The sequence below is a fragment of the Copadichromis virginalis genome, linkage group LG3 (assembly GCF_057382275.1).
Source record: "Copadichromis virginalis isolate Kocher_CV1m ecotype Utaka linkage group LG3, C_Virginalis_male_GT1.1, whole genome shotgun sequence".
Lineage (NCBI taxonomy): Eukaryota > Metazoa > Chordata > Actinopteri > Cichliformes > Cichlidae > Copadichromis > Copadichromis virginalis.
In genome coordinates this window covers 54,389,511-54,412,464 of record NC_140620.1, presented here as the reverse complement: position 1 = coordinate 54,412,464, position 22,954 = coordinate 54,389,511, and the positions used below count along the sequence as shown (strand labels likewise).

The 22,954-nt window shown below is 40.2% G+C and overlaps 1 protein-coding gene across 6 annotated transcripts in view; it reads right to left on the bottom strand.

Moving 5' to 3' along the window:
- nrxn2b (neurexin 2b) overlaps positions 1–22,954 on the bottom strand; it is a 712,610-nt gene that overhangs the window by 316,872 nt on the left and 372,784 nt on the right. For all 6 annotated transcript variants that reach the window (XM_085451729.1, XM_085451735.1, XM_085451733.1 and 3 more), the window contains 3 exons: positions 8,694–8,813; positions 7,276–7,657; positions 6,127–6,317 (listed from right to left, as the gene is read on the bottom strand). In XM_085451729.1, the coding sequence (XP_085307855.1) occupies positions 6,127–6,317; positions 7,276–7,657; positions 8,694–8,813 (693 nt within the window). The remainder of the gene's footprint in view (positions 1–6,126; positions 6,318–7,275; positions 7,658–8,693; positions 8,814–22,954) is intronic.

The window sequence follows — 22,954 nt, the reverse complement described above, 5'->3', positions numbered from 1 at the left end:
CTACTGTTGTTAATGTCCCTCATTTCCCCATCACTGTATTTAACCCTCTGTAGAACCTGGGACCATTTCGTGGCCTTTGCGTTTTTTAATTCCACGCCATTTCCACTGTGTTTAATGGAGTATAGCCAAATTTTCAAACATGTATTTTTTTCCCATTTTATTTTAAAATTTCAGTCTGAGTTTTTTAAATGAGCTTAAATGGCTGAATAAAAGGCATACATCCACTATCGAACCTCGTGGCCGATTTGTGCCCCATTGAAACCCATTATAAACGCTATTTTTCACGGCAAAAGAATTATGGTCAAATCGATCATCAAGTCTCCAGCTTAGGTTTCGATTTGGACTACAGGCCTTGGAGTTGTAATTTTTTTATTTGTCCACCGGGTGGCGCCCTTGCTCCACATGTGACGCCTGCTGGAACATACACATGTTCTCCAGCGGCCTGCTCGAGACAGATACCCGGAAAAGGCACACTAATTTCCCGCGTACCACAGCAGCCTGCCCCGCTGCTCGTTCCGGACCATTTTCTACCCTTAGGTTCGTTTGATTTTTTTTTTTTTTTTTTAAATCAACAGGAAATGACGTATTTGTTTTCACGTGGTAGCGGAAGTGTGTGCTGCAGACACGGGAACCGAACCATATGCTCCGGCGCTGCGCGAAACACACCCGCGGCAGAGGCACTCCTCCCCGGGGGAGCAGGAGCAGCAGCGCCGCCTGGGGACATTTTTGGCTTCTGGAAAAAAAATTAAAACCGGATCGAAATTAATGTTCGTGCCAATCTTTTGTCCATCTAAAGGCCTAATTATAATAACAATAAAATATTACTTCAAATGTTTTTTTTGGAAAATATTTTATGTTTTATGTTTTATGTTTTTGGGGCAAAAAAAGCAGTGCACTCATGTGACGAAACCGGGATATAAAGGGTTAAAATCCGCGAAATGTAATTAAAACTTGACATGAATATTTCAGGGAGAAGTAGTTTTAAAAGACTGACCAATTTAAAGTGAAAAAAAAAATTAATATTTAATATTTTTATAGCACTTTTTGGGCGTGGTCGATAGTGTGCATTTTATGAAATGCGCTCCTGGAAAAAAAATAAAAGGCGATCGAAATGACTCTTGGTGCCAATCTTTAGTCCATCTAAAGGCCTAATTATAATAACAATTGAATATTACCTCAAATGTTTTTTTTGGAAAATATTCAAGTTTTTTGTTTTTTGGGGCTAAAAAAACAGGGCGCTGATGTAATAAAACTGGGATTTAAAGGGTTAAAACAATGAAAATATAATTAAAACTTGACATGGATATTTTAAGCAGAAGTAGTTTTAAAAGATTGACTAATTTAAAGTAGAAAAAAATATTGATATATAACATTTTTAGAGCACTTTTGGGGCGGGACCATTTTTTGGTCCCGAGGTTCACGAAAGGATGGGATTTTGAGGTTTTACCAAGGGTTTTAATAAAGGCAATTAATATCTTTGACATTCTCGTGTTTCTTGTATAGTAAAACAAATTATTCCCTCAGGGCAATCAATGTTTATGTTTACCTCCTTTTCCACAGGCACTGTTCACTTCAGTTTCAGATTTAAAAGAGGTAAAAAGCATCACTGTAATAACAGTCAGCCTGAAGTTAAACTAGCAGTCATCTGCTTCGTATTGGGGCAGCTGTGGCTCAGGTGGTGGAGTGGGTCAGTGGATCAATCCCCAGCAGCTCCTACTGATCCCAGAGTTGAACACAATGCTGTGTGTGCAAATCTGTGTGTGACTGGGTGTATGATAGAGAGATTAAGAAAGCACTTCGAGTGCTCAAATTGAGTAGCGCCAGTCAAATGACCTACATTTAAGAATTTATTGTTTTATTTTGATGAAATCTGTCGTTAGTGCTGAGGTTTAAGGCAGCTCAGCTTCCCAACTTAAATAATTTTCTCCCAAAATTCAAAATGCATAACTGAGATTTTAATATGTAATAACTACCATGTGTTTAGTAAAGTACATTTCCGTGCATCCATAAGAATGGATCTCCATCCAACAGTATGACTGCTACAACAGTAGTAAAAATGTGTATATTTAGTGTACAGGATGTAGCAAAGGACACATATTCTCATTGGCTTTAGTGAAAAACTAATTACCGGTAAGTGTCCTTATATAGCACTAATGAATTAACGATCAACATATCATTGTTAAATTAATTGTGATAACTGCCATAATTAGCATAAACAAATTGGGTCTCTTAGCCTTTGTCCACCCCAAATGGTGTTGTTGGTGCAAGCGAAATGAAAACATATCATGTATACCCTGTAGCTTCCTGTCACAACGAAAGAATCTGCTAATTGTTCTTGTTATCTTTCCAGGGGGAGGCTGTCGTCTTGGTGATAGTCTCGTTAATATAATTATAGTGAAGCCTGAAAATGAACGAGGTAATTAGTAATGTAACATGATATCAGTTAGACCTTGTGACATTTAAAATATGTCATTATTGAAGACTCAAAAACAGCATTAGTTAAGAGATGAAACATTTCAAACAAGAAACGTGGGGATAGACCAACACCCCATCAGATTTAGGGTTAAAAAATGGAAAATATGGAAAGAGGCAAATGGAGCGCTCACAGCATGAGGCATCAAATGAAATTCCTGCAGAGAATAAAGCGAGTGTTTAATCAAGAAAATCCTTTTTTACATTTTTATTTATTCTGGGGTAATTAATTTTGTAGCAATAATTAATAATTAATTATTGGATCAAAGCAGAGACTCTGCAGGCATGTTAGTAATCAACAACAATTTACACCAAGACGAAGCCAAAGATTCTACAAACTGTTTCAATTAATTCCGTTGTGTTTTTTGATTATATAGGACAAAACTAGTGGTAATACTTATAATGACCCTCATGTGTGATGATAATAGTTATTATTTTACCCCAAACTTTGATCTTACTAAGTCTAACCAAGTAGGTTTGGGGCTCAAACCATCCACATAATTGTTTGCAAACCAATTATTAACCAATCTGTAACCATTAATAATCGTTGCATTGTTTTTACTGTAATTTCCTATCTATTATATATTCTAAACAAGTAATAAATGTGTAATTTCACGTTCCATAAATAAGCCCTCATCGTGATATCATATTGAGCTCATCATGATTTGTGTTCTCTTTGACGTTATTATTGGGTCTTTCCATCATATGCCATCATATGATAATAATAGTTTTAAAATGTCCTAGAATAAAACAAGCTATTGCAGTAGAAGAATATGGTAACAACTTGCAGTATGTTGACAAAACTGACGCAGCCGTATTCCCTTTGTGATGTATGTTGAACATGCATCACAACGGGTCTTGCTCTAAGACCTGCTTTTACTCTACAAAACCGCTCAGTGCTATCCTTGGGAGACTGTGTGTGTTGTTCCATCATCATACTTTAGCTGACAAAGAGGAATGCCTTGAAGATTTTTTGCCTGTCCAAAAACAAAGGAAAGGAAGACAGAGAGCACAAAACCCATTTTCCCCATTTTCTCTGTGCAATTACACAGATAAAGCTTGGAGAATTGGATTTTTTTTTCCCCTTTGAAATGCAGACTGAAATGGTGTTAAAGCAAAGCAAAGAGATTGAGAGGAACGTCTTATTGTTGCTATTTCGTCTGGTTTTTTGGTTTTTTTAAACACAGCTTTGTGTGTAACCACTGAAAAGTAACACAAGTATATAAAAAAAGGGGAAAAACATATTCTGTTTATCAAATTTAAATATATATATTTATATATATAATTCTCGAGAGCCTTTCATCACCTATGAAACTATACACATTTAGCCCTGGTGGTTTGTTCTCGTGTTTACAGTGTTTGAGCGCAATATTTTGTCAGGAGGATTGTCACAGATATTCTCTGTGGTTCTACTGTGTTTGAATGCCCAATTAGACAAGTGAATTGAGGATAGAGACATCCCCTAACCCCCTCAAAAGTCCTCTAAAGTGATATTTACAGCCATTATTCTTCCCACTAGCACCAAGCTGCTTCGATATCTACCCCCTGCAGACAAGAATTGTTCAAATAAAGAAAAGGAACCCTGAAAATACATAGATTTTGAACACAGCAGCATGGACATTAACGACACAGATGGAGGGTTATTCCCCAGCCATGTTGAGAATGTGTTGATTGGACAATGAAAAGATGCCTTCTGCCCCATTTAAGAAAAAGAAAATCAATTTGGTGTCTGTAATTTTGAATATGCAAATTGTGCCATTGTTGCTGTATACTTCTGTGCTGGGCAGCTGTCTTTGTATGTTCAGTTGGAAGCATATTATTAGAATCAAGTACAGTTTGGTATCACTTCAGTGCATAATCAGTAGTTGTATTGCTTGCAGAAGAGTTCATCTGACAGCCACGTGTAGTCACGTGTAGATTAATATAACCATGCTGTCATCACACGCTTGCATTCTGACAAGTATCGGTGGGTGTCATGGTGTTACATGTCTTCACTCATACATACTGAATATTCATTAAACAAATTCTCAAATAAACTCGGTGTTTTTCTGTTTTTAACACAGAACAGAGCGTGTGTGCAATAGCGACTTAAATGCAGCTAATTAAGCCTACTTTGTGGAGCAGCAGCCAGTTCTGCACTGTTAAAAACACTAATTTTAGAAAATTGCCACATCTTTTGACAAAATGGCCATAAACACAAATTCAAGACAACAGCTGTGCTTTGGTTGCAGCTATATTTACAATGATCACTCTGTGAGCAAATTCTCATGCACAGAGAGGAGACATGCAAACACATGCAATGTAAATAATTTGTAAACTATAGGAATATAAATGGGATTGTCTCATTCTGTATCTCACTCGTAATATATCCAACCTGCTCGCCTCGCACTGCACAGTAGACATACTGTATACATGCAGTGCATGGGGAGATATGGATTTCCCATTCCTCTATACGTCTTCCTCTACAGACTGCCACAGGATTATTCTGTTTTGGTGGACTGTGCATACTGCAATGGACAAAACTGGAAAAAAGGGTAAGGTCTGTGAATAAATCATTCCCCCCAAAAAAAGCTTTTTGATCTTTTGACTCCTCACAGACATCAGTGTGCCCAGTGAGTCACCCTGACTTCTGATGTGTCTTACACAAAAATTCCCTGTAACCTCAGGAGCACTCCAAGCTCTGGGACACAACACTGGCAAAATCAAAGTGTTTCCTCCAGTGTCAAACGTAATGTGCGTTCATGGTGGCACTTGAAAGAGTCTAGCCGTGGTCACACGGCAGTCTATCCTCTGCTGTCCATTGTTAATACCCTACATCCAAGAAGTGCGTGTTACTTTTTGATTGCTGACATTCTTAAAGCAGACCAAAGATATTATTCACATGCTGTAAAACATTTTGTGGAACTGCCGAGCGCCTTCCTTTGAAGGCTTTTATTTAGAGCGGATTCACAGAGGCGCAACATTTAAAAAGTCAAAGTAGTAAAAGGTGCCTCCATCACATAAGCTCATTATTTTGTGGGTAAAAGTAATTCACTATGTGTTTTTGTTTTTTAAAAATCTTCAGTCTAAACAAGAAGTGATGAGCAGTTATTGTTTCTGGTATGATTCTTTTTGTTGTGTGATGTTGGATTTAGGTCAGATAGTGTTATTGCCCTCCTCCTGCTGAACAAGGAGGATCACCTTTTAAAGCAAACAGCCTTTTTATTTCAACCACTGTCCACTCTTGATTGGCCAGCATATTTACACATGAAGCTCAGGATGAAGAGAGATTTATTTTTCTCTGTTAATCAGATATGCCCGGACAAAGAAACAAAAAACAAACGCACCTGGTAACACAACCAAAGTGGATTTTGGAGCCATTTTTGTGCAATATGTGTGAAAGAAAATGGATATTTAACAAGAATATCAAACCAGAACTGTGCTACATGCCCACAAAAACAAAGGAATCCTCAAGAAAACCAATGAATATGCAGAAGTCCTTTCCGAAAAGCCACTGGGATGCTCAGAGTGGTTATAATTTAGATGGATTTGAGCTGGCGTGTGTTTATGGCCATCCTCCAACAACACTAAAGGGACAGGCCAAGGATGACACTGGGATAGTTATTTCCTGCAAGTGCCAATGTTTTCTGGAAGATTTTACAGTGCTGCTGTTACCTTTGAGGTCCAGGTTGCGCGCTCCATTGGAGTGCTGAGTAACGGTGCGTGAGTCAATCTTGAGTGTGTGTACATTGTTGGCATCCCGGGACACCACCACATTGTGCCACTGGTTGTCGTTGAGTGGTTTGTCTGAGTTGCCCTTCATCAGCGACGGGCCATTGCCAAGATCAAAGACGTAATGGATGTACCTTTGAAGAAAGACGTCAGGATTAGGACTGTGTTCCTAACTCTTGTAACTCAACAGCGGTGCACGAGTTAAACAAACTCATTTGTTTCAGGCACTTTTTATTCCACTAAAAGATGCTCCAAGATGCTGTAAGAACATTTTTTGGGGGGAAAATACCAACCGTTTATGTAACTGTACCTGGAAACTGTGATTTGTTTTGGAGTTTTTTCTGGCTGGTTAAACATGTAAATATAGATACCTACTTTGTCTAAAACTCTGTGCTTGGCCACAGGCAGATGAGGTGGCACAGTTCCCTCCTTCACACAAATATGGCTGTCTTTTGTGTTGTGGGTTAAAGCTATTGTGCTTGTTTCATTCAAGGTATGTGATTTTTTTTCTACCTTGAGTCCAATTCCTTTATGTAGCCTCTTGTCTTTTCAGGGTAGAAGCAGCTCAGGCTTTTGTGTTATAATGATGCCGAATTCAGAGCACAAGGGAAGAGACAAACACTACCAAAAGCCTCTTTTGGAGACCCTAATTATAAGCAACTTTTAGGTTGATAAGATTCACAAGTCCAGCCACTTTATTTTGGGGTTGTGATGGCTTTGTCAAGTCTTTGTAGAAAAAAAAAACAACCTGAGAAAAACCAGATATCTCTACTTCCTGTTGACCAACCACTAACAAGCTACAGCATGCGAAGCTTTCAGCTGAGCTTTTAAGATGACTGATTATGATTACTCACAAACATACTCTAAACTAAGTTACACCGAGCCCAGTCTGATTCATAGCAGCATTAAATGACTCACTGATCTGTGGGGAAAATATATGTGCTTATGTGCTCTATGTAAAAACAAGGGCTGGTGGACAGAAATCTGCAGAGCGCAGGGGAAAAGCAACATCATCTTTTTTAGGCATAGCATACAATAATGAAAAAACATAAAATGATTTAGACAATTAAGAAAAACCCAAGTAAAACTCACCCCTTTACCAGTTCCACAACTATAAAGTCGCTCCCATCTCCGGAGTTGAAGAGCATCAGGCCATCAGGCGTGGTGGTTTTAAACTGAAAGAACAGGTGCATGGAGGCATACGCTTGTAACGTCGCTAATGCTAAGTAGCTGCCTTTTGTTCGAAATGTCACCGGATCCGCAATGATGTGGCGCATGCCAAAGCGGGCATTCAGCTCGCAGTAGGAGATGTCCCCGTTTTTACACTGGTCTAGATATGGCACACTATTGAAGGTCAGGCCCTGCAGATGGCCAATGAAGTTTGAGGGGACCACGGATATGAAGCGGCGCTCAGTCATGATGCCCGTCTCAATGTTGTGGAACTCAAGATGTGTGTGGGCACCAGTCATCTGGCCTAAAGATTGTGGATAACAAAGATAACAAAGAAAAAAAACATTAGCAGATGGTACTATATTTCATTATTATTAGCCTTTATTCATTTATTTTATAATTATTATTATTATCTTTACAGTATAGTAATCAGTTATATTGCTGATCTACGCTAAACAATACAGTTGTGTTTCAGGACAGATAAGGAGTAATCGTCTTGGTAAACTGCAGATTAAAATCCTTTCCCTACTAAAACCCAGAAGAGCCTGCAAGGCATCTCTTGGCATCATTTCCTTTTTTCTTTACCAGGCACTAGTTTGTGAATAATGTCAGTCTTCACAGGGTTGATTTTCACTAATGGTCTTGACATGCCCACTCTTTTTTTTCCCCTCTGCATCTACCACACACACTCAAACTCACCTTTTCGCTCAGCCTTTGCCCTCCCATCCTTTCGCCTGAGGCCACAATGTTATGTGTGCCTCTGATGCCACCTTGTATTTGACCTTTTATCCTTCTCTTGGATGCAGGCAGAACCAATTTCTTTGAACTTTGTTCATTGGCTTGCTCACTCGTGGTAAGTAAAATAGCAATCCCCAAAAAAGCTCTGGCTGTATTCAGCGTCAAATATGTATGTATCCTTTTGCTTTTTATACATTTTTATGGCTTTGCCAGGCTTTGCAGCTAAGGTACCTGGCATTTAAGGGCTTTAAAAATTAGATATAGCGTAAGTCACTGTGGGATGCTTGGAAGGTTGTCATGGAGATTGGGAATTGGGTACAAACATCTTAAATTTAGCATTATTGGTAATATAAACGCTTGCCAGCTGAATTGCCATTATCTCTAAATATGAGTTCAACAATAAAAATGTCTCATTCATTTTAACTCTAATTTGTCACCTTTATGTCTCAAATCAGATGTTTTAATGACAACTAGCAAAACAGCTGCTGTGAGCCTGTTGTACATACATTATCAGCAGAACACGTGGATTTGAGAATGCAGCACCACGCTCATTTACAGCATCTCACACCAAATGAATCCTCAGTGTCCTAATCACAACTAACCTTCCACTGTGACGTTATCCACAGACAGCTGTAGGTTTTTGCCTCTCCGCACCACCTTCACCATGTGCCACTCGTTATCGTTCAGCTTCTGCCCCGCGAACAGCGTCTCGGGTCCTTTGCCTGTTGTAGGGGGAGTTAAAATCACAAAACAGCACAGCAGAGATGATGTGTGCGCCTACCAACCCCCACCCCAAACACCTTCCTTCCACCTCCACCTCCCAGCCACCCCCCCCCAGCACACACACACACACACACACAGGTCACACACTGTAGGTGACAGGGTTGGTAGAGAAAACCTGCATGTTTGCAAAACACATTCGTGCTATTGATTTTCTCACTATGCTAGGCATGAAAGGAACTGAATATCTAGCCCGACACATGCTGAGTTGCAGACATTATATGAAGGCATGTCCTGCTTTCACAAAGCATCTCGATGTGACCAGGTGGTTTAACTGCTCACTCCTAAAACCTCCCTCCACCACTCTCCTCCTTAATTCTCTCTTTCCATTTCTCTACTCCCAATTCTCATCGCCTCAGCTCTACCACTAAAGGATACACAGTTTTGTGGAATGGCATATGGTTTTGCTAAGATGCTCTATAGAGAAATATTTACATAAGAATGTTTTCAAAGTGGGGAGAAGGCTATTTATAAGCTGCCAATGACAGAGCTTGATTTCCTCAACATAAGAAAAAACTGCTGGCGTGAGGTACCGGCAGCAGAAAAACAGTGTGGGTTTTTATTCTGTTATGAATGCAGCAATGATCTGCTGATTTTATTCTTCGCTAAAAGTTAAGGTAGGAGCACGTTGTGTGGAAGAGCAGTGCCAAATTTTGTGGACTGAATACAGATGAATAAGCGTAAAGGCTATGGCCAAAAAAAAGTAAAATCCTTATATCACATGGATTCAGACTCTAAATGAAGGTCTAGCTGTAGTGGGACTGGGGTGATCATTATAATCAATGATCGGAGAGAAGGAAGAGAGTTTTTGTCAACAACAATATAATGATGGGAAACTTTCACCTCAGTGGCAGCAGGACACACTGAAATAGTAGAAAGCCAAAAGACACCAGTCTCATCCATTCTTTTAGGCGGCTCTGAAGTAGACTGAGGGCCATTGAGGCAGATCAATAGAGACACGATGACATCAAAAGATTGTGGCTTTCTTACACCATTAGCACTGATGATTTGCTTATTTTGAGTCTAATATTTGCTGCCCCACACCAATTCCAGGGTCACTGCCTCGCTTCTGACTAGTTAGCCGGCTGGAGCTGGAGTGTGCAGCTGCTCGAGTGGATGATGTAGTACAGCCTGGTGAAATATGATGGTCCCTTTCCCAGTTCTGTGTGAAATTATTTAGTCTAGAGGAAAAAAAGGAATGTACCATCAATTGATGGCCCCACTTGGCAAGAACACACACTGCCCACTGGAGAACCGTTTTCCCATTTACCCCTGTCCCTTTTTCATTATATTGTTTTTTCATTATTTTTTTTCCTTTGGCTACATAAAATGTGAAAGAAACACTTTGATCCCTCATATGTGAAAGGAAGAGGCTGCTATATAGATGCAAAGAAAGCAAGTGTGGAGGAAAGTTGCAAGCAGAGCTGCAGTAGAGCTGGCTGGCTGATGTAAGAGTGTAAAAGTTAGAAAAGTACAACAAAAATGAATGGGAACAGCTACACTTTCAGAATGGAGTCCATGTAATATTTATTTTCCCTGGCTTCTACAGGCCACAGGAGAGCCAGGTCCACCGCTACCCACACAGCAAGAGTCATTTGGCTATAATACCTCTAACAATGGGGGGAAAAATGTATGCTCCTCTGGCCGGGCTAGCCAAGCAACAAAAAGTTCTGGGCAGAAGGTGGTGAAAGTGCAGCCAGGGACCTGTTAGGCTGTATGGTCAAAGTTGGAAACACTGAAGGGAAAGCACAGATAAGGTGGGGATGCAAGTCCACTGTCAAAGGTTAAAGACGAGTTTTGCTGACTTTTGTTGATTTTAAAATAAAAAGGCTTTCAGTTAAAGTAGTTTAATACCTATGTGGGTAAGACGGATTAAGTCTGTAACCGGTGATTATCTGATTTTATGCTACAAACATCATGAATCCCCAAAATGAAGAGCACTGTGACCAGAGCTGTTAGCCTTGCTGAGAAGTTGGAGACGTATAGATTGTTGTCTGTAGCTCTAAAGGCTCACTGCTGCTCCCCCTCCTTGTCCCACTACCCTGTTCAATTTTTCAAACTTATTCAATGTTAAAAACAACAACGTGTTTTTAAAAAAACAATTACGGTAAGTGTCAAGTTCAATGACATTTTTTGACTGCTTTTTAATAAAATGTCAACTTGTGTTTTCTTCTTAACGTATTACTCCTTTTAGTGTAAAGCTACAGCACTGGGGAATGCTTAAAATGTCACCATCACCAGGTTTAATTACAGTAAATATCTAGATATGTAAATGTTACCTCATTAGGTGCCAGTGAATTAACATTTCATTTCAGTTTTCACTAAAATTTGAAAGAATTTAATGTCCTGATCCTAAACCCATCACTGGAGAACACTGACTGCCTCAAACCGATTGTGATGAAGTTGGTGGTGATATTGCTTGCAGTTAAATTAAGTAAAGCCTTACTTCACTGCCCAGGTAACAAGGCAAACAGCAACACTAAGGACTTGCAGTATGGGGTTAAATGAGCCACTAAGCTGGTAATGTAGCCACTCTCTGAGAGAAGTACTCCTTGGTGAAAAAACAAGGAGGGGAAGAGGGCTCATTAATGAAGAAGCTGACAATTATTAAAATGAAATGAATTCTCATTCTGCCACTTGTGCGTTCTTACTCTGTCTTGATCAGCGGGGCAAAGGGCTGTGATCATATAAACAGAAGCTCCTTGTGCCTCTATCTCTCCCATTCCTTTGTTCCATCCTGCCACTTTTCTTTACAGCTTCTAAATGCATCACAGAGGCACTGAAAAGAGTAAAAATAACTACGATTGTGGACTACTTTCATTGACTGTGTCAGCTCACCATTAGTGAGAGGTGTGATGCTTGTGGGCTGTTGCGTAATTACCAGCAGCCATCCATCATTGGTTGCTGTTTTCTCTCTGTAAACAACCTTGATTAATGCAATCGGATCAATGCAACACAGGTCCTCAGCCAATGGCTGCAGGTTGTTGCCATCAGCCTCTATACAGGCTGTGAGACTGCTGGTGCAACAGCAAGTACTTGAGCACAGTTGTTTAATTATTTTGTCTAAACTCTGATCACGGCAACTTATGAGAGAATAGCTTATAATCACTCAGCGAGCAATGCTGACAACACGATAATCAAGAAATAAAACATGAAAAATGTTTTTTTTCTCTTACTTTGCAAAATAGTAGAGGTCCAAATATCTCTTAGACCACTGATAATATGTGTAGCTAGAAGAAGAATCTGACAGTTTGAATATCTCGCCCTGCCTAATGACTTTTCTTATCCCTGTTCATATTTGTCACAGACACCACGACTCCAAGCCCCTTTATTAAACACAGTATGTTTCACTTAGATTCTTTTGCATTTTGCACAATGTCAGAGTTTTGTGTGGTCCTGTTAACATCTAGCTGTCACATAGAATTAGCTCCAAATAATAATGGCTATATATAGTATACCAAGCAAGCTTTCTGGCATGATTATTAAGTCAACCAGTGCACCAAAGTCTGGCCAGAGGGAGCAAAGCCAGTCTGAGATTTGCTGGGCAAATGTGCTTGCCAAAATGACAACGCCACAGCACACCATCACAGGGCTACAGGCAGTAAGTTTGCTGCTGGTGTAACAGTGGACGACTATGAAAGCAGCAATGAGTCATGCAGTCGTACAGAGAAGCGTACAGAGAAGCGTACAGAGGCCGTTTATCGGGGTTGCTCGAGCATATGCAGTTAGTGTGTTGAGATTGCAGGGGTCAGGCGCAACTGCAGGGTGCGTCTGCGAGTTAAAGGGTCAAATTTGTCTAGGGGCAACTGACTGTGATGGTGTGTCTGATCTAACAAGACAGCTTATACCCCGATCTACTCAGATTAAATAAAATAAATAAATAAATAAAATGCCACAGGATTCACATCAAATGTAGCAAAACATTTATGTTCCAGTATCAGTGTAGCACTGAAAAGTCCCCAATCGGCTATCACATAAAAAAATAAATGTAAATGCAATGCGTGTATTATAGGATAATGTTGTTCCCTGATGACACCGCTTTTTTTTTTATCTCATCACTCAACCAACCATCCAGGCCAACCTGAGCTACTATCTTGGTTGAGCTCCAAAGACTAAATCTCCAGGAATCATAAAATGATATGATGCCAAGCATCATATCATTTTATGATGCTTGGCAGAATGTGCTATGGGATACAGAGGCGAATACCAGCCTAAGCTCTGTGATTTTAATTCCCTGGAAGAAAGCACAACCCTGACTAGCTACTGCTCTGGACTTTCGAGGTCATGAGCTTCTGCAAAGCCATGCACAAATTTATGCATTCACATAAACGCACACACTTGCAAGCACTCGTGGGAAAAAGGTAAATCTAACAGCGGACTACAGTCTAATTAAAATAAGCTCAAGAAAGAACCCCACTGCCATTTGTTTCATTCTTGGCTCAGCAGCCCCACTCTGAGGGGGAAAAACAGGAAAATGCTGATTCTGTGTCACTGAACCAACGAAGCCGGAGCAAGGGAGACTCAGAGGGGCTTGTGCAGTCGGGAGCGAATGGAAAATGAGAAGATCGTGGATACCAAATGACTGAAATTGATTTTTCATGCAAAGTGGTATAGAAAACAGAGCCAGAGAAACCAGTGCTGACCAGGGGGAATTGTAATGCTTGGCTTCTTCACGAATTCATATGGTAAAGAGGGGCATTGAAAAATCTGCTTAGCAAGACAGACAGGTGCTGTAATCATATATGTGTGTGTGTGTAAGTGTAAGACTTGTTTATGTTCATGATTAGCATTTCACTAACAGGTGATAGACCTCAGGCAACCCCCCTTTGTGCACCCATCTGGTAAAGCACATTGTGCGCTCAGCACACTCCAGTGTTCACACTCCTTCCCACACACAAGTATGCATAGAACTGTGAAAGGGAATATGGAGTTTTAAGGTAGGTAAAAAGGATATACATCCTCCTCTTTTAAAATGAACTAAGGGCCATTATTAAGCAGGAGTAGCTACCTATGTTTGCTGCCCCATACCAATCTAAGAGATCTAGGAGAAAATAAACAATTCCTCTCAAATTAAATGAAAATTTCTCTAAATGTTAAAAACAAAAACAAAAAAGCCAAATAGTGATAGCAAGCAATGATAACATAGTAAATTTGATAATTAAGCGATAATTCAACAAATAACAGTCCCTGAACAAAGTTGACTTTTTCAAAAAATTTCAGGAATAAGAAAATATGAATTGGAGGTGAAAATACAAAGCTGGTATGAATACGACTCAGATTTTGCCCGCCAACAGAGCAACAGAGAAGATTTATGAGGACAAGTTAAAGCTATTTTATACACAGGGGAACTTTACAGAGCTTTGAAATTTTAAAAAGAAATTACAACTTGGGGACCGAGGATTTTTTTTTAAAGATATGTATAAATGAGGCACTAGGCAAATAAAATTATCAGGGAAGGGTTGGGCAAAGCGGATGATATATTAAATGTCTTCCTATCAATACATAAACAAGAAAGCAAGCATAAAACAATATCAAAGCTTTACAGGGGCCTCCAAGAGTCCTCAAAAGCAAATATCAAACTTATTAAAAATAAATGGGAGCGAGAAGGTGAAACAAGTAAAACAGAAAGGATGAAAAAAGTTTAAATCACAAAAGAAAAGCACCCTTATACACAGCTATGGGTAAAAAAAAGGGTTTTAGTTACTGATGTACAGAAAAAGCCAGAGGTGGGACCAAGTCATTGTTTTGCAAGTCTCAAGTAAGTCTCAAGTCTTTATCCTCAAGTCTCAAGTCAAGTCTCAAGTAATGTCAGGCAAGTCAGAGTCGAGTCTCAAGTCACTGGTGTAAAAGTCCAAGTAAAGTCACAAGTCTGAAATTTTGAATTTCAAGTCCTTTCGAGTCTTTAAAAAAAACAACGAAAAAAAGCATGTTGCAGTTATATGCTAAATGTAAATATTAGACCATGTAATTTTTAAATCTGTGTTTTTCTCAACACGTGACAAAATAGTGAACTTAGAAAATATACACAAATTGTGAAATTGCACCTCTTTAAAATGCAGCTCAATTAAACCTAGTTCCAAGAATAATTTTCACCGACAGTTCTGAGATAAGCTGCATGTTATTCTTGGATGCGGTTGTAGGACTGGCTTTAAAATCGCATGACAAAAATATCATACATAAATAAATGATATTTTTTTTAAAATATCATTTAAAAAAAAAACTGCATCACCAACGTAGCCTGGAAAACATTTGCTAGTTAGATGAAGTCAGCTATCTCATCGTAGCATATTTATATGCATATTTATAATTATACGCTTCTTGGAGTGAGTGCATACACTCATGAAGTTTAGTAACTTCCGGTCACTGCAACAAGTCCAGGTATAGTTTACCGACGGATGGGTGCAGGACCTTGAAATGCACCGTGTAGAACGAAAGACCATCGTACGTATCATAAGTTTACCAGTCTCACAAATCGTCGTCATAAATACACATTCCTTAACCGTTTATTAATAGGACCTTTGAGCTCAACGGTAATTAATTAGCAGTGGAAATAATTTCTGGTAGCATCACAGAAATGTAGCAGTGACAATAATACTGTATGCTGTAATCGTACTGGACAATTAGTGATACAAAACAACTGTTTTATCCTGTGAATAAAAGTATATGCTTTTGTCAATGTACCATAATAACAGAAGCGAAACGCAATATTGTGTCAGGACAATTCACTATTTATGCACAATAAACAATAAATAAAGGAGCATAGCGCGACAATTTCTGTTCAGCGCCAGACTTGCTTGTAACCTATATCACCAATTATGTTAAGAAAAATGACGTATTAACTACAACAGCAGACTGACCTTCGTGTAAATGCTTGGAGCAGACTAACCTGTGAGCTGGAGGGTTCTGGGACGTTATATTTGGTCTTTGAATGGCTGCAATCCAGTCGCCTCTTTGTTACTTCGGAAACATGGCTCGAACAATTTCTCTTCAACGACATAATCCGATAACAACCGATCTCTTTACCCGTCGGCTTCCCGTGGCTGTCATGCAACCGGCTATTGCAGTTAATAATACAACAGCTTCTTGACATTTTTGTGTTTCTTTTTATCGCTGTATAACTGATTTTAATTGAAAGCCTGCGTGCGCTAGTACCGCTTGCCACGAGTTCCCAGAATCCTTTGCGGTTCTACCCGTGAATGACGTCACATTTTCAATCTCTATATAATATGCATGTTAAATTTTATATTTGGGGTAAAATATCAAGTCTTTTCAAGTAAACCGGTTCAAGTCCAATTCAAGTCCCAAGTCTTAGAACATTTTTTCAAGTCAAGTCTAAAGTCATAAAATTAATGACTCGAGTCTGACTCGAGTCCAAGTCATGTGACTCGAGTCCACACCTCTGGAAAAAGCACCAACCCTTCAAAGATACTAGTGCAGGCCTTTCATCTTTGGGTAAGTGTGGGTAAGCTTTGGGATTGTACCCACACTTATCACACATGGAGCTCAAGTGGTAATTGCACAGCAGTTTTGCCCTTTGGGTTCCCTGCGTGGATTTTTATATGCAAGTCTACTTTGAGTAGACCACAGAATACCCATGTGGGAAACACAGCAGTTTTGCCCTTTTAGGACCCTAAGAGGGAATTCTGTGGTTAACCCACTGTGGGTTGCCCATAGTACATGTAGATGGGGCTCCATTGGCCTCTTTGTGAATTAGCCCAGGCGGGCCAGAAGCACTTTTACCCTGAAAGGCCCCCCATCACATTTTTCTTTGGCCAAAATGGGTTTGCCAATAAAAACCCATGCTGGGATTCCAAAGGGCAAAACTGCTGCCCGCCCTGTGTAGGAACACCTACATGGGCCCTGCGTGGGATAACTGAGTTTGCCAGACCCACACAGCTTACTGATAACCTATCTACTGTGTTCCTGCACAAGCATGTTTGTAACTGTGACTACTGAAGAAAATGAAACTATAGAACATTTTTTTAATACACTGACAGAAATACAAGGCTGAGAGAAGATGATTGATTGAAAACCTGAAGGAAATAAAAAGTGAAACTGGATCTTGTTCATAAACTGCAAAAGAACTCAAGAAGCAAAATACATATTCCATTTTGTATGATCGACTATCTTGGTTGAAAGGATTTGAGTTTTCCTTTGTGTGTGTTTGAGGGCAAGTGACTCTATAGTGAAGTGGCTCACATGTTCGACTATCGTCAAGCAATTGTCAGGAATGAAGGGTTTAAAAATCTGCCAAGTCACCTATCTGGTTACTTTGACTTGATGAAGTTACTTTTCTTTTCCAATTAATGTTCTGATGTACACTACATCCAACTGGTGGCAGTAATGTACCATGTTGCACATGTGTGCCCTGAACAATAGGGGTAGGGGAGTCCACACCAAGTATATAGGTATACTGTGGGTATGCTGCTACTCTCTGCTTAGTGTGGGGAGCCCATACTAAGGGCTGTCCCACTGGGATCCATGTGGACCCAAAGTGCAGGCCACAGGTGTGCCCTACATATCATGCTGGTACTGGGGCCTGTGGGTCTGCCTACAGTGCCTGAACACAGGTCACAAGGGGGATGTTTGCAGGTAGGAACAAATTGCTGATGGATTATCTGTAGCCAAATAAACAAACAGAAACTGTTCTGGGGTTTTTTTGTTGTTGTTTTTTGGAATAGTATTTAAATGCATAACTATACAAAGACCAATTTAATTCAGACCTGCTATTTTGTTTTAGTCTCTTATACAAAAACATGAACATCGCTGTAACACTACAGCTGTTAAACCAAACTGGACTAAAATAGAGCACGAGTACAAAAAAGTTATCACTGAAAACTAATTAATTAATTTTAATTACACCGAGAGCTTATTAAATAAACAATAAACAAAAACCAGATGAAGCCCAGTGTTGCTCTTGTAATCACCACCTATTGATCAGCAATGCTTTCCAATTTATTAAGAATAATAAAAAAGAAAAAGGCAAAGCAGACAATATAAAAGTGCAATATAAACCAAAAATGCTTTTAGAAATATTTGGTTTAGCCAGTGCAGGAATAGCAATCAATCAGTATACTTGATCAGTTTCACCTTGTGATGTCTCATTCTCTATATAGAGCCATGTGTACAGGTTTGTTGCTAGTGTTAAAAGATTGATTTTCGTGCACCAAAGTAGTTACAGCTGTAACAATGAGAAGCTGGTGGGTGTTTCTTAGGTGTACCGTAGGCAGTGAACTGAGACTACATGGTCTTCTTCCTTCCTACATTTGTGGGAGGTGCGTGTATGAGTGTTTGTGAGTGAGAGAGAGGGAGTGAGCAGAAGCGGGTGAGAGCTTACGCTTCCGTTCAACCTTGCAGAGGAGAGCGGTACATGCTGTGCACAATAGCTACATCTCCCACACACAAACATGTTGTCCTGTTTTCATACTGTACAACAACAGTATTCTAACTGGATGATTGGGATCTCTGTGTGTAAGCTTGGGTGGATAACCGTTAAAGAGAATGAAAGAAAGTAAGACCAACCCATTTTCAAAGAAGTACTGTTAAAATTTTAATTCAGGCCTTGGGTTATGGCGTTGGCGGTGGTGAGGGGAACGAAGGCAATGAGAGGGCAGAATATGTGTGTGGACAGAAGATGATGACCGGGATGCTGTGTCAGCATTGCTCTTTTTCTGGCCAAGAATGTGGCACAGGAGCGCCGCGGGATAATTTGATGACACGTTTGTGTGTTTGAAAGTGACCTAAGCGAGGAGGAGGCGATATGTACGCGAATGTTCGTGTCTATCCACCTGTACTTTATATCACAATTGTCTGGAAAACATATTGAGCTTTGAGGACTTATTTGTTAGATTTACATATTTTTTATGATGGTTTGAGTGTGCCAATGTGTGCGGTGCATTAGAGTGTTTCGCAGTTTAGTGCCAACCCCGTGTCCCCTCTCTCCTTTGCCATCTGTGCTCCTGGCATGGCTCCTTACTGTCGGTAATGAAGAGGAACCACCCCCACTCCCATCTCCACTCTCCTCCACCCACCCACCCCTCTCTCTCACTCTTTTGCTTACTTGTCTGGCTCTCTAACAAACCTTTTCCTTTAACTGTGTTGTCTTTCCCCCAAAATGACTTTACTACCTAGAAATCTCCATACACTCCTAAACCCCCGAACTCGCTGCTTTTGAAACATCCCCCTGAACTGCAGCTCCCCTGAATCTGCTTGACTTGATATTGATTCTTCTTTAAACAGAGCCTCTCAGCATGGTGCCTCTTAAGTTCAAACATTTGAAAGCCTACTTCCCACTCAAATGAACAAATCCTATAAATACTGCACATCTGTGTTCTAAAACCCACACTCACAGCCTAACATTATATATACTTGCACACAAATAAATGTAATCACACGTGAACCATACGCATATATCACATACGATAATATGAAATGCTAATGTAATTGGTCTTATATTAGCTATCCCCCAAATCAGTACTGAAGCCAAATTCAGTTTTAACAGCAAATGTCAAAGTTGTTTTATGTCAGCAAAGCTACAATTAGCATTTAGAGTCCTGTTAAAAACTAAATACAACCCGTGTTTCAGTAGCTTCTCGTACTACCTGCAGCAGCAATAATTCGAAGTGATAATTTTCTGCATCTAAGTTTCTTTCTTTCATTGTAGAGAAATCCTGACTCACCATTCTTAACAATGTTGCTTCAGTTCATTGAGGTTTGTGGGCATTCATTCATGCACAGCTCTCTTAAGAGTCCTCCACAGCTTTTCAGCTGGGTTAGGGTCTGAACTTTGGGGAAACTGGAACCCTTTTATTCTATTCTTTTAAACCCAAATCATCACCCCTCCACCAATGTGTTTGACAGTTGTAATGAGGTGTCTGTGCTGTTACTCTGTATTTGCTTTTCACCGGACATGCTGCTACGCATTACGACCAAATGTCTGCACTTTGGCCTCGTCTATTCAAAGAACAGAAGTTCAGAAGTCTCGTGGTTTGTGGTTTGTTGAGGCGCAATGTTAAGATGGAAAATGAGGCCTGTAGAGTTCGAGATGTAGCTCTGTTTATTGGAAGGATTTCTGCTTCTTTGGAGATCCTCACACTTGGTGATGATCAGTTAGTCAAGTGCAATTAATCAGCAGCACCTGGTTCCTATTTAACTTCTGAATTCTTAGTAAGCAGTGTGTACTTTTTCACACAGGACGCTATGAAAGCATTTTCCCATGATTGTATTTGACACATTGTTGCTAAAGTTTCCATCCAACTCTGAACGGAACACTTGGAACTCACATACAGTATCCTGTGATTATTGAAAAGATGTGTATTTAAACTTGTCTTTAACAAATCATTTTTTTTGTGACTGACCCTGAAGCATAACCAAGTTACAGTATTTTTAAGTATTATTCTGCAGAATGAACTGACATTAGGAAAACAACACAACAACTTCAACTGTAAGTGAACTATTGTGTAACTGGTTTATCCACTGTCTCTGCTCTTCTACTCTCTACTTAAAACCAACACTCCCTGGTTCTCCATCACTCCCTTGTTTCTCTGAGAAGCATTTTGGGGGGAGTAGTTCAGGAGGTCTTGGACGCCATGCATTTCCAAACCACAGGTTCAGTGCACTTTTCCTCATGTTTCCCTCTAATGAGCCCTCCCTTGTGCCAGCATAGCCTGGAGCAGATGGGATGGTTCAGCATGGCATCACCAGCCGACACAGTGGCATGTCAAACAGGCGGTCATGGGCCTGAGCATGCCAAGCACAGTCATACTCTATCGCCATATGGGAATAATGTGCACTGAGATCATGCTGGATAGGCTGACAGAGTGCGATACATGGCCTGAGTCGCCTGCAAATCAGAACAAATGCCTATGGATGCTTAAGCATATATGTATAAGTCTCAAGGCACAAACAAATGACTGTTGACCAGGCTGAGGTCAAGGCTTCAAACACGCTCAGAGTACTGCTGTAGACACTCATCTGTTCACACATGCAAAATGCTCTCTACCCCTGCAGACACGTGCTGTGCACTCACAAATTTGCAAACAGACACACACGCACAATCCAGTCCATTCATCAAATGGCAATAAAAGACAGACACACAATTCTATACAACGCTCACCAGCCCTGGCAGTTGCTCCCATTCACACACCAATAGAGGCACACACACCCCCTCCCCTCGGTCCTCTGCAGACTGTGATGATGGCTTGTGTTTGGGAGGTTAATGGCTGTTTGCTCCCCACAACCTTCACACTTGATTACTCAAGTCGACTGCTGTCTGGACTGCGGGGGACATCTCCAGGACACCACAGCCCTTCCTGCCACCACTCTCATAAGTATGCCTTGTTCATTAGAAATGTTAATGAAGTTTGAGGACACAGTGTGCAAAGTGATGGGAAATGATCCTCAGTGTTATTAGACCACAGCATTAGAAATGATTTAGCAGTGCCTTAAAAAACATAAAATAAAGGAAGAAAAGTACATCTTGAAAGATGGAGGAGCAGAACAAAAGTGTTCTGCATTATGCAGGTCACATTTTTATCTATTGCATTTTTAAAAATTCAGTGTGGGCTTTGCAGTGCACTGCATGATGACCGTCTGATTTCCATTTGAAAGTAAGGAAATGTGCTGTATGGATAATTTGTGAAATTACTATAAAGTGTGGGAAATTACACACCCACTGAAGTAGTGCAGTTTTTAGAAAAAGTGCCACAACTTCAAACGCTGCATAAAATATCTGTTCCCCAAAGTAGTTAACTTGGCAGTATTAAAGCAAACAGACCTTTTAGTCTTTACTTAGAGAGACTCCAGTGTTGGCACTCGTCCCAAAGTGTTCCAAGTGCAGGTAAGAGGCAAATTCACTACAAAAACAACATAAAATTTATATATATATGGTCATTGCTTTGTTGAAAGCTAAAGTCTTGAACCTATTAGTAATCTGCTAAAACTAACATTGCTCTTTATTAGTGGCTTGCAGAAATGATATTGTTCTGCAAACTGAATACTTCTGATTACAGGTTTCTGTAGCTCGCTTGGTCTGAAAAATATCCAGTTTGTTAAAAAATAATTTGACGAGCTGACTTCTGAAGTTGAACAGGTGTGCTTGTTTAATTGAAATGAAGAGCGGGCTTGTGGGAAACACATTTTACACTGCTGTTGGTGTAAGATGATTGTAGATAACCTGCTGTTAGTTTGGTATTTTGTCCTAATCCGCTTGCTGTACCTCCGTGTAGGTGTGTGTATGTTTTGAGTGGTATAGGCGCCATTCCGTTATTGAATCCAAGCATGTAAGTTCTCTGCTGCTGTGCTGGTTAATAAAACCACGTTAACTGAGATTACTGCTTCATCATTATCATACTGGTGAACATACAACATGGTGTCAGAAGCGACGGAACACGTACTTCGTAGTTGACGGTGTTTTTTTTTTTCCCCGTCTCAAGTCTATTTTGTGGGTGCGTTTTTTGTATCCGGACTGCAGACAACATGGCGGAAGGATTCAGGAGGCCCGACCCGCTTGTTTTCGATGGTAATGTTGCTGAAAATTGGCGCATTTTTGAGCAAGAGTATGACATTTTTATAGCGGCGGCACACTCTGACAAGCCAGCGCGTACACAAGCCTACATATTGCTCAACTTAGCAGGTCCCGAAGCTATAGAACGGGAGCGGTCTTTTGTTTACGCGCCAGAAGTGAGAGAGCCCGGCGAGGGAGGACGAGTCCTCATTCCTGCAGAATCGAAGGAGGATCCTGAGTGCCTCAAAAGGAAATTCAGAGAAACGTGCAGCCCTCAAACCAATGTCACGATGGAAAGACACAAGTTCAACACGCGGAATCAGAGGACTGGCGAGACTGTTGAATCCTATGTAAGTGATTTACGGATTAAAGCAAAAAGCTGCAGATTTGGTGATCTGAGTGAAGAACTAATAAGAGACAGACTAGTTTGTGGCATCAACAATGACAATTTAAGGAAAGTGCTACTGCGTGATAGTGATTTAACGCTAGCAAAAGCCATATCTGTCTGCCAGATTCATGAAATGACTGAAGAGCATAATAAAACACTTGCTTTTCCTCAACAATCTGCATCAAATGTTG